Source organism: Callithrix jacchus, chromosome 8, assembly GCF_049354715.1.
Source record: "Callithrix jacchus isolate 240 chromosome 8, calJac240_pri, whole genome shotgun sequence".
Lineage (NCBI taxonomy): Eukaryota > Metazoa > Chordata > Mammalia > Primates > Cebidae > Callithrix > Callithrix jacchus.
The window spans coordinates 45,465,001-45,477,779 of NC_133509.1; the positions used below are offsets into that span (position 1 = coordinate 45,465,001).

At 41.0% G+C, this 12,779-nt stretch overlaps 1 protein-coding gene across 4 annotated transcripts in view; it reads left to right on the plus strand.

Annotated features, from left to right (window-relative positions):
- Window positions 1–12,779, plus strand: part of INO80 (INO80 complex ATPase subunit) — a 134,614-nt gene that overhangs the window by 18,262 nt on the left and 103,573 nt on the right. For all 4 annotated transcript variants that reach the window (XM_035259798.3, XM_035259801.3, XM_078334318.1 and 1 more), the window contains exons 2-5: window positions 4,852–5,037; window positions 5,280–5,449; window positions 5,541–5,608; window positions 10,547–10,705. In XM_035259798.3, coding sequence (XP_035115689.1) covers window positions 4,895–5,037; window positions 5,280–5,449; window positions 5,541–5,608; window positions 10,547–10,705 — 540 coding nt within the window. In that variant the 5' untranslated portion in view covers window positions 4,852–4,894. The remainder of the gene's footprint in view (window positions 1–4,851; window positions 5,038–5,279; window positions 5,450–5,540; window positions 5,609–10,546; window positions 10,706–12,779) is intronic.

The following is a 12,779-nucleotide window of genomic DNA, read 5'->3' on the forward strand; positions in this document are numbered from 1 at the left end:
GGTAGGTGGCCATGCAGTTTTCTTGTAGAGAATGAGAGACACATAGAGGAGATGAAAGTGGTTATTATAGCAGCCTTTTAACAGACTAATAAAGAATAGGCTGAATTGAGAGGCCAACAATTTTAAAAGGTGATTAAAAAATAATTTTTGGCTCAGTGGGTGGCTCATACCTATAATCCCAGTACTTTGAGAGGCTTACGCAGGTGGATCACTTGAGACCAGGAGTTCAAGACCAGCCTGGCCAACATGGTAAAACTCCATCTCTGCCAAAAATGCAAAAATTAGCCGGACATGATGGCGTGCAACTGTAGTCCCAGCTACTTGGGAGGCTGAGATGAGAGAATTGCTTAAACCTAGGAGGTGGAGGTTCTGGTGAGCTGCGATTACACCACTGCACTCCAGCCTGGGTGACAGAGGGAGACTGTCTCAAAAAAAAAAATGTGGACGGTAGTAATGGTTGCGTAACATTGGGAATGTACGTAATGCCACTGAACTGTATACTTACAAATGGTTAAAATGGTAAGTTTTATGTTAGGTATATTTTGTTTTTATGTTTTACTGGTGATAAAGAGAAAAATTGAACACTTGAAAAAATAATATAACTTGGTTCTCCAGATATCATAAGACTTCTTGTGGAGAATTTTGTGCTTGCAGCACCTTTTTTTGGTGGAATTATGGACATAAGTGAATGCCTTGCAGCTGTCATTTCAGCCATCAGTGGTGATAAGCTGCAAAGGTGATTTCTGGGATGAATCAGTTGAAAGGATTGATATATACTGGGTGTTGCAACAGAGTATGTATTGAGCATTGTAAGATTAGAAGTAACTGTGATCTTTCCTCAACAGATTGGTTTTGATTTTATACTCACATAGATACTGAGGAATAAGTTTTCAAAATATTCCATTTATTTTGAATCACTCAGTGTTACTTTGTAGTCATACCTCCTTAATTAGTGTCATTTTCATTTTGAGGTAAAATAGAACATGAGATTAATTGTTCTGTAATAAAACCTTGGGACGGAGCCAAGCAGAGTACTTTTACTTAATTATACATATATTAAGATGAATTATTTGTTGTTCTCTAATTAAGGGAGTTTTGTTTTATTTTAAGAACCAATTTCTTTGAAATCTTCTGGAGTGGGTACATGTTAAGTCTCACTTTGAAAAGGTGAAATTTAAAGTTTTTTGTTTTTTGATTTTTTTAAACAGAGTTTCACTCTGTTACTCAGGCTGGAGTACAAAGGTGCATTCATGGCTCACTGAGGTCAGCCTCCTGGGCCAAATCATCTTCCCTCCTCAGCCTCCCAAGTAGCTGGGATTACAGGCGCATGCCACCACGCTCAGCTGATCTTTTAATTTTTTTTTTTTTTTTGAGACGGAGTTTCACTGTTGTTACCCAGGCTGGAGTGCAATGGCGTGATCTTGGCTCACTGCAACCTCCGCCTTCTGGGTTCAAGCAATTCTCCTGCCTCAGCCTCCGGAGTAGCTCGGACTACAGGCATGCGCCACCACACCCAGCTAATTTTTTGTATTTTTTTTAGTAGAGACGGGGTTTCATCTTGTTGACCAGGGTGGTCTCGATCTCTTGACCTCGTGATCCACCCACCTCAGCCTCCCAAAGTGCTGGGATTATAGGTGTAAGCCACCACGCCTGGCCCTGATCTTTTAATTTTTTTGTAGAGATGAGGTCTCACTGTGTTACTCAGGCTGGTCTTGAACTCTTGAGCTCAAGCAGTCCTTCTCCCTCACCTCCCAAAGTGCTGGGATTACAAGCTTCAGCCGCTGCACCTGGCCAAAAGTATTTTTTGAACATTTTTTTCCTTTTTATTACCAAGACTGACAGTTTTCATACTCTGAAATCCACCTAATTTAAATAAAATATATAGTTCAGTGACTGTTGGTAAATTTACAACTATCACCACAATGGGAGTTCGGAACGTTTTTCTTTCCTACCTTTTTCTTTCCCTCTCTCTGTCTTTTTTTTTTTTTTTTTTTGAGACATGGTCTTACTCCAGGCTGGAGTGCAGTGGCACAATGATAGCCCACTGAAGCCTTGACTTCCTGGGCTCAAGCAATCTTCTTGCCTCAGGCTCTTGAGTAGCTGGCACTATAGGCATGCATCAACATGCTTGACTAATTTTTTAATTTTCTGTAGAGACGGGATCCTGCTCTGTTGACCAGGCTGGTCTCAAACTCCTGGGCTCAAGTGATCCACCCACTTCAGCCTCCTAAAATGTTGGGATTATAGGTGTGAGCCATTGTATCTAGCCTATCTTTTCTTTTATTCTAGTGGGTATAAAGTAGTATGTTGTTATAATTTTAATTTATTGATGTTCAGCATTTTTTCATGTGTCTATTATGTAGTCATACATCTTTGGTAAAATGTCTGTTCACAGTCTTTTGCCCAATTTTAAATTGGGGTTATCTTACTGAGTTGTAAGAGTTACATATACACGCAGACAACTGTGTAAAAAAAAGTTGTTTATGTGGATACAAGACCTTTATCAGATAGATGACTTGCAAGTATCTTCTAATCTGTGGCTTGTCTTCAATTTCTTTCCTTCCTTTTCTTTTTTTGTTTGCTGTCACCCAGGCTGGAGTGCAGTGGCACGATCTTGGCTCACTGTAGCGTCAACCTCCTGGGGAATAAGTGATTCTTCCGCTTCAGCCTCCCGAATAGTTAGCCAGAGGCCTGTGCCACCATGCCCAGTTAATTGTAAATTTTTTTATAGAAAGGGGTTCTCAATATGTTTATCTTGTTCTCCTGGGCTCAAGTGATCCTTTCAGCTCAGTCTCCCAGAGTGCTGGGATTATAGGCATGAGCAACTATGCCTGGTTAGTCTTAATTTTCTTAATGATACCTTTTAAAATGTACATATTTTTAATTTGTATGGTCTAATTTTTTATCTTTTGTGCTTTTGATTTCATGTCTGGAACTTTTTATGGTCAGCCATGAATATTTTTCTCCTTTTTTCTTTTTCTAGAAGATACACTCTTTTAGGTAGAAAGATTGTATTAGAAAACTGTAAAAATAAGAGAAGACAACTCAAAGATGTATGACTGCCTTGACTTCCTTTAAAGCTTATCACTTAGTTTTGTTTTGTTTTGTTTTTTTGAAACGAGTCTCTCTGTAACCCAGGCTAGAGTGCAGTGGTGCGATCCCAGCTTACCACAACCTTTCCCTCCAGGGTTTAAGTGATTCTCCTGCCTCAACCTCCTGAGTAGTTGGGATTACAGGCATGTGCCACCATGCTCCGCTAATTTTTTGTATTTTTAGTAGAGATGGGGTTTCACTATGTTGGCCAGGCTGGTCTCAAATTTCTGACCTTGTGATCCGCCTGCTTCAGCCTCCCAAAGTATTAGTATTATAGACATGAGCCACTACACCAGGCTAGGTTTTTTTTTTTTTTTTTTTTTTTTTTTGAGATGGAGTTTCACTCTCGTTGCCCACACTGGAGTGCAATGGCACAGTCTCGGCTCACTGCAACCTCCTCATCTCACTGCAGTCTCCTCCTTCCTGGTTCAAGAGATTCTCCTGCCTCAGCCTCCCAAGTAGCTGGGATTACAGGCGCCTGCCACCGTATCTGGCTAATTTTTGTATTTTTGTAGAGATAGGGTTTCAGCATGTTGGTCAGGCTGGTTTTGAACTCCTAACCTCAGAGAGTGATTCGCCTGCCTCCGCCTCCCAAAGTGCTGGGATTGCAGGTATGAGCCACCACACCCGGCCTCACTTAGTTTGTTTTAGGAACTTTTAATAAAATAATTTATGGGGCCGGGTGCGTTGGCTCATGCCTGTATGGGAGGCGAGGTGGGTGGATCACCTGAGGTCAGGAGTTTCCTTTCCTGTCTCTACTAAAAATGCAAAACTTAACTGGGTGTGGTGGCGGGCATCTGTAATCCTAGCTACTCTGGAGGCTGAGGCAGGAGAATTGTTTGAACATGGAAGGCGGAGGTTGCAGTGAGCCAAGATCATGCCATTGCATTCTAGCCTTTTTGCTCCAGTTTTCTAAATCATTTCTAAATTTTACTCATTATGGCATTTTTACAAAGGATAGTAAAATACTTTGCCGATAAATCTATTCCTTTTTAAATAAGGTACCTTACATGTATGTACAAATATGAATACAAAATAAACAGGAGAGCATCTATTTTGAAGATGATGCTGAGGACGAGTGCTCCTATAGTACTTTCCTTTCTGAGGTGCCCAACAGTGAGCTTGGGGTATAGATTTGGATAGTTGTTTATTCATAGTTTTAGGTAATTGTTTATTGAAAGGAATAAAGGAAGTGGGTATACATTTTTTTTTTTTTTGAGACAGTTTCGCTCTTGTTACCCAGGCTGGAGTGCAGTGGCGCGATCTCGGCTCACCGTAACCTCCGCCTCCTGGGTTCAGGCAATTCTTCTGCCTCAGCCTCCCGAGTAGCTGGGATTACAGGCACGCGCCACCATGCCCAGCTAATTTTTTGTATTTTAGTAGAGACGGGGTTTCACCATGTTGACCAGGATGGTCTTGATCTCTTGACCTCGTGATCCACCCGCCTCAGCCTCCCAAAGTGCTGGGATTACAGGCGTGAGCCACTGCGTGATACTGTTTTTGAAAAAGTGTAATACGGATTTTCATTGTGAAATGTAACCATGTTGCTGTTGTACTTTGATGTTTTTCGTATCCTTTTAACTTCTGCCTTTGCTTTACGAAACGAGAGCTTTCGCATGATCTTTCTGCAGACGTCCTGTCTTCTCAGTGTCTTGTGTTCTAGAAGGTCTGATTTCTCTTCACGTTGGGAGCAAGCAGGCAAGAGAAAGGGAGAATGAATAGTAATTTCATCTTTCACTTCTTATCTCTGTTCTGCAGCCGTGCAGTCAGAGGTCCTTGTGCATGAAGACAGATTTGTTCTATGGCCTCAGAGTTGGGTGCCAGGGATGATGGCGGCTGCACTGAGCTGGCAAAGCCCCTGTATCTTCAGTACTTGGAGAGGGCCCTCCGGTTGGACCATTTCCTGCGACAAACATCAGCCATCTTCAACAGGAATATTTCTAGGTATGTTATTGTATCTTTGCAGTGTGTTTTACCAAATTCCTGATTTCCACCATCCTTATAGATTTTATAGGATTAAAGTATCTTATGATTTTTATATTTGATATTTTCTTTTGCCTTTTTCATATGAAAACAGCTTATTTCAGAGGATCAGTTTCTTCTGTAAAGTGTCCATTTCTGTTAACTTTAAGTTATAATATTTTGCTGGGTCAGTTGTAATTGTGGACTCATTCTTCAATTTATAGTGATGACAGTGAAGATGGACTGGATGACAGTAATCCCTTATTGCCCCAGTCTGGGGATCCCTTAATACAAGTTAAGGAAGAACCTCCAAATTCATTGCTTGGTGAAACTTCTGGAGCAGGCAGTTCTGGAATGTTAAACACATATTCTCTGAATGGTGTTCTACAGTCAGGTCAGTGTTGTGTGAGATCCCTCTTTGGACTATCACTTATCTTGGGGCAGTCATCCTTAAATTTTTTTATTCTTTGTGTTTCTTTATACAGAATCAAAATGTGATAAGGGGAATTTATATAATTTCTCTAAGCTGAAGAAAAGCAGAAAGTGGCTAAAGGTAAGAGATAAGGCAGAGTGTTTACAATGCAGATAGTCTACTAAAGTTACTGATAGATGGGAAAGTTATCAACTCATTTAGGCAGATAGACAGTTTTTCAAATATGAGTCTTTTATGCTGGATTTGGTTTTTTGAAGATATTGTTGACAAAATTTGAAGGATTCAGTGAAGTCATTTTAGCAAACATGAATGAGTACAGGTTGAATATCTCTTATCTGAAATGCTTGAGACCAGACGTGTTTCAGATTTTTTGTTGTTGTTGTTTGTTTGTTTCAGATGGAGTTTCGCTCTTGTTGCCCAAGCTGGAGTGCAGTGGGGCAATCTTGGCTCACTGTAACCTCCACCTGCTGGGTTCAAGCGATTCTCCTACCTCAGCTTCCTTAGTAGCTGGGATTACCGGCATGTGCCACCATGCCTGGCTAATTTTTTTGTGTTTTTGGTAGAAACAGGGTTTCACTATATTAGGTAGGCTGGTCTCGAATTCCTGACCTCAGGTGATCTCTGCGCCTCGGCCTCCCAAGGTGGTGAGATTACAGGTATGAGCCACTACACCTGGCCTCAGTTTTTTTTTTTTTTTAATATTTGCAATGCACAATAATATGGTTTAGAGATGGAACCCAAGTTAATAAACACCAAATTCATTTATGGTTTTTTTTGTTTGTTTGTTTGCTTGAGACAGAGTCTCACTCTGTTGCCCAAGCTGGAGTACAGTGGCACTATTGGCTCACTGCAACCTTCACCTCCTGGGTCACAGCCTCCCAAGTAGCTGGGATTATAGGCGCCTGCCATGACACCTGGCTAATATTTTGTATTTTCAGTAGAGATAGGGTTTCACCATGTTGATCAGGCTGGTCTCGAACTTCTGACCTCAGGTAATCCACCTACCTTGGCCTCCCAAAGTACTGAGATTACAGGCGTGAGCCATGACACCCAGCCTTCATTTATGTTTTATATACACCTTATATACATAGCCTGAAGGTAATTGTAATTATATTTTTCCCTTGGGGATGCCAAATAAATTCGGTGTTGTACACCTGTGTTTTGACTGTGACCTGTCACATGAGGTTAGGTGTGGAATTTTCCACTTGTGGCATCTTACTGGTGCACAGAACCTTTCAGATTTTGGAGTAATTTGTGTTTTTGGAATAGGGATGCTTAACCTGTTAAAAAGTACTAAAGGGAAAGGAAGTACAAAAATTTGTAAGATGAAGTGTTTGCCCTCATTGGGTCACATAATCGGAATATTAATCTATCTTCCATAAGATCCTAAATAGTTTAGTCATTTAACAAATACTGATTTAGTGCATCCATGTGGATGTGCCAGGTACTATTATGGTCAGACAAGTTTCCTGCCCAGTGGTGCTTACATTCTAAAGGAGGCAGACAGTTACAAGCCTGTAAACAAGTAAGTAAACATGGCTTCTTTAAAGAGGTAATACTTTAACTGATTCTGAATGATCACAGAGAACCATTTTTTTTTCCTTGAGATGAAGTCTTGCTCTATAGCCCAGGCTGGAGTGCAGTGGTGTGATCTCAGCTCACGGCAACCTCTGCCGCCTGGATTCAAGTGATTCTCCTGCCTCAGGCTCCAGAGTAGCTGGGATTATAGGCGTGTTGCCACTGTACCTGGCTAATTTTTTGTATTTTTAGTAGAGATGGGGTTTCACTATGTTGGCCAGAATGGTCTTGAACTCCCAGCCTCAGGTAATCCACCTGCTTCAGCCTGCCAAAGTGCTATGATTACAGGTGTGAGCCACTGTGCGCGACCTAAGAACCATGTTATATCTAAGGTAATAATAGCATTCCAGTCAGAAGAAACAACTTCAAAAGTCCTGAGAAAAGAAACAACTTACTAAGTTTGGCAGAAAAAGAAGGCTAATATAGCTAAAGTACAGTGAATGAGGAAGATAGTAGAAGCTGAGGTTACAAGATTATGATCACCTAGGGCGTTGTTCACTGTGTTAGGAAACTTGTATTTTACTCTAATTGTAGTAATAATCCATTGGAGTGTTTACAAGTGAAGAGTTCGTGAATCTCATTTATACTCTTAGAAGATTACTGTCAGTGGCCAATCTGAATTAAGGATAATATTTGTTTTATTGAAACTAATTATTTCTCTTTTATACTTTTTATATGAAGACTCAAAAGCAATTAAAACCCTTTATTATTATCACTAGGTCCTTCAAAAGGCTTATGTAAAAGGTCCAATTTGCTTGCTATTAGTGACACTTTAGACTGTTGGAAATGGAGAAATTGTTATGCTTCGCTGTCATGTTTTGAAAATTTGAGGTATAATTCATTGCCATAAAATTCACCTTTTCATTTTATTATTTATTTGTCTTTGTTTTTGAGACAGAGTCTCATTTTTTCACCCTGGTTAGAGTACGGTGGTGCAATCTCAGCTTAGTGCAGCCTTGACCTCCTAAGCTCTAGTGATCATCCAGTCTTACCCCTTCAAAGCAGGACAGGCCCACACTGCCATGTTCAAGTAATTTTTTGTAGAGATGGGGTTTCGCCGTGTTGCACAGCCTGGTCTCGTACTCCTGAGCTCAAGCAATCTGCCCACCTCAACCTCTCAAAGTGCTGGAATTACAGGTGTGAGCCATCATGCCTGGCCAAATATACCCTTTTAAAGGGTAAAATTTAGTAGTTTTTTTTTTTTTTTTTTTGAGACGGAGTTTCGTGCTTGTTATCCAGGCTGGAGTGCAATGGCGCGATCTCGGCTCACTGCAACCTCCGCCTCCTGGGTTCAGGCAATTCTCCTGCCTCAGCCTCCTGAGTAGCTGGGATTACAGGCACGCGCCACCATGCCCAGCTAATTTTTTTTGTATTTTTAGTAGAGACGGGGTTTCACCATGTTGACCAGGATGGTCTTGATCTCTTGACCTCGTGATCCACCCACCTCGGCCTCCCAAAGTGCTGGGATTATAGGCTTGAGCCACCGCACCCGGCCAAATTTAGTAGTTTTTAGTATATTTACTAAGTTGTATACCCATCATTACAATTTAATCTTACAACCTTTTTAACATTCTATAATGAACCCTGTACCCATTAGCAGTTGCTCTCCATTTTCTTTTCTCTCTCTCATTTTTTTTTGAGAAGGAGTCTTGCTCTGTTGCCCAGGTTGTAGTGTAGTGGTGCCATCTCAGCTAACTTCAACCTTTACCTCCTGGGTTGAAGCACTTCTTCTGCCTCAGCCTCCCAAGTAGGTAGGACTACAGGCGCATGCCACCATGTCCAGCTAATTTTTGTATTTTTAGTAGAGACAGGGTTTCACCATCTTGGCCAGGCTGGTCTCGAATTCCTGACCTTGTGATCCGCCTACCTCAGCTTCCCAAAGTGCTGAGATTACAGGCTTGAGCCGCCGTGTGCGACTAACAGTCACTCTCCATTTTCTGTTTTCTCTGTCCCTTGGCAGCTACTAATCTGCTCTTTGTCTGTATTGATGTGGCTCATCGGTGATTTTTTTTTTCTTTTTAAGAGACAGGCTCTTGCTCTGTCTCCCAGGTTGGAGTGTAGTGGTGCAGTCATAGCTCACTGCATCCTCAGACTCCTGGGGTCAAGCAGTCCTCCCTCCTCTGTCTTCCAAGTAGTTGGCATTATAGGCACATGCCTTTTTCTGTAGAGAAGATAACTTGCTAGGTGGCCCAAGCTGGTGTCGAACTCCTAGCCTCAAGCAGGAGGCTGCCTAGGCCTGCCAAAGTGTTGAGATTACAGGTATGAGCCACCACTCCCAGCCTAGACATTTTATACAAATTGAATCCTATGATAACGTGACCTTTTATGACTGGCTACTTTAATTTAGCATAATATTTTCAAGATTCTTCATATTGTGGCACCTATTAATGCTTTATTCCTTTTCATGGCTGAATTATATTTCATTATCTGCATATTCCACATTTTACTTATCCATTTATCAATAAATGGATATTTGGGTCGTTTCTCCTTTTGGGCCATTACAGCTTGCTTTCTATATTTCTTTTCTTTTTTTGAGACGGAGTTTTGCTCTTGTTACCCAGGCTGGAGTGCAATGGCGCGATCTCGGCTCACCGCAACCTCCGCCTACTAAGTTCAGGCAATTCTCCTGCCTCAGCCTCCTGAGTAGCTGGGATTACAGGCACGCGCCACCAAGCCCAGCTAATTTTTTGTAGTTGTAGTAGAGACGGGGTTTCACCATGTTGACCAGGATGGTCTTGATCTCTTGACCTCGTGATCTACCCGCCTCAGCCTCCCAAAGTGCTGGGATTACAGGCGTGAGCCACCGCGCCTGGTCCTCTATTATATTTCTTTATACCTTATAGGTAGTTGTTTTTTTTTTTTGTTTTGGTTTGGTTTGGTTTTTTGAGATAGAGTCTCGCTCTTGTTGCCCAGGCTGAAATGTAGTGGTGTGATCTCAGCTCACTGCAACCTCACCTCCTGGGTTTAAGCAATTCTCCTGCCTCAGCTTCCCAAGTAGCTGGGACTACAGGCGCAAACTACCATGCCCAGTTTTCATAGAGACGGGGTTTCACGGTGTTAGCCAGGATGATCTCCATCTCCTGATCTCGTGATCCACCCTCCTCAAAGGGTGGCATTACAGGTGTGAGCCACTGCGCCTGGCCATCGTTTTGTTTTCTTGCCTTGGTTTTTGGCATATATATATAGTTTGTATGTATATGATATGTATATAGTGTTTATACTTATGTAAGTATTCAGAGAAATTTTTAACCTTCTTGCTGGTAGCATATCCCATGGTTTATTGCATTTTATTTTGTATTTGTTAAGTTTAATTGTTATCCTTAGTGTCTTTCAGTTGAATTAATAAAGCATATCATAAGGGGAACTGGAATGACTGTCTTTCTGATGTTTTTTCATTGTTGTCATCTGGGAAAAACTGCTTGGATTATAAATGGAATTCCTTCACAGTAAAAGATACATTTCTGTTCTAACCCTTTTCAGAGCATTCTGCTAAGTGATGAATCCAGCGAGGCTGATTCTCAAAGTGAAGATGATGATGAGGAAGAAGAACTCAATCTCAGCAGAGAAGAACTTCACAACATGCTTCGACTACACAAATATAAGAAAGTTCACCAAAATAAGTATAGTAAAGACAAGGAGGTAAGAGTTTCAGGAGGAACACTTCATATTGGAGGATTCACCCTCTGGTTTATAGTTATTAAAGATACTTCATTTTATGGAGCTAGAAATCATTATCCTCAGCAGTAAGTGGGAGCTGAACAATGAGAACACATGGACACAGGGAGGGGAACAGGACATGCTGGGGCTTGGGCAGGTGGTTGCAGGAGGAGGGAGAGCATCAGGAAAAATAGCCAATGTGTGCTGGGCTTAATACTTAGATGACAGGTTGTGCAAACCACCATGGCACATGTCTGTCTACCTGTGTAACAAACCTGCACATGTTGCACATGTACCCTGGAACTTAAAAAAAAAAATTCCTGACTGGGTGTGGTGGTTCATGCCTTTAATCCCAGCACTTTGGGAGTCTTAGGTGGACAGATCACTTGAGGTCAGGAGTTCAAGACCAGCCTGGCCAACATGGTGAAACCCCATCTCTACTAAAAATACAAAAAGTTAGCTGGAAGTTGTGAAGGACGCCTATAATCCGTGCTACTCGGGAGGCTGAGGCAGGAGAATCGCTTGAACCCAGGAAGGGGAGGTTGCAGTGAGCCAGGAGTGTGCCACTGCACTCTAGCCTGGGCGACAGAGCAAAATACTGTCTCAAAAAATGTAAATAAAATTTCCTAAAATTCTCAGAATTCATGAAATTAAACTAATACTTCAGATGTACTAGACTAAAAAATATATATGTTCTTCAAAAAGATGCATCATTTTAACTTCATGTTTAGGTAGCGATGGAATAGCTTTATTGAGATATAATTGACATAACCGAACTTTAGCCTTATAAAGTGTGCAATTCAGTGTTTTTTTAATATATTCATAGAGTTGTGTGACTAGCATTACTGTCTAATTCCAGAACATTTACATTACCTCATAAAGAAACGCATGCTTCTCAGCTGTTACCCCTCATTCTATCTATCCCTCGGCCCCAGACAACTACTAATACACTCTGTTTTTTTCTTTTCCTTTTTTTTTTGAGACAGTCTTGCTTTGTTGACCAGGCTGGAGTGCAGTGGCGCAATCTTGGCTCACTGCAGCCTCCACCTCATAGGTTCAAGGGATTCTCCTACCTTAGCCTCCCAAGTAGCTGGAATTTACAGGCGTGTGCCACCATGCCTGGCTTATGTTTTGTATTTTTAGTAAAGACGAGGTTTCACCATGTTGGCCAGGTTGGTCTCAAACTCCTGACCTCAGGTGATCCTCCTGCCTTGGCCTCCCAAAGTGCTGGAATTACAGGGGTGAGCCACCATGCCCAGCCCAATCCACTCTGTTTCTGTAAATGTGCCTATTCTAGACATTGAATACAAATGGAGTCATACGACATGTGGTTGTGTCCAGCTTCTCCCACTTAATGTAATATTTTCAAGATTGATTCATACTATATCATGTATCAGTATTTCATTTCCTTTTTTTGCAAGTATTCCATTGTATTTATACCTTATTTTATATATGCCTTGTTCAGTTCGTGATCTATGATTAGCATATTTCTACTTTTTGGCTATTTTGAATAATGCTGCTATGAAGATTTATGTACAGATTTTGTGTGGATGTGTTTTTATTTCTCTTGATTATATACTTACCAGAGAAATTGCTGGATCATATGGAAACTCCATGCTTAGACTGTTGAGGAACTGCCAGAATGTTTACATTCTAGTGCTGCTTATTCATGCAGTTACTCTTTGGCAGTAGTGTTTCTTGGAAAAATCTTCATACACTAACATTAAAATGATGATAGTTTTAAGTGACAACTATTTGAACGCTGTTACCAAAGCCTTCTGACTATTTCTGCAAGTGTGGAATGTTGTACATAATGAGCGGTAGTATATTTGAAGACCTAAGAATTTTCTAGCTTTTAGTTAAAGTCCAAACTTAGTGCAGAGACATTGGAATAAATAATATGCTGAACCTTATAAACCTGTAAATGTGGTCAATAGATTATCTGATCATTTTGATATAAAAAGTTCCTTCCTCCTTAAACTCTAGCACTCAGGAACTTGGTGCTCCAAGTATTTGCTTTTCTTATGTTTATTTATTTTTATTTTTATTTTTGAGC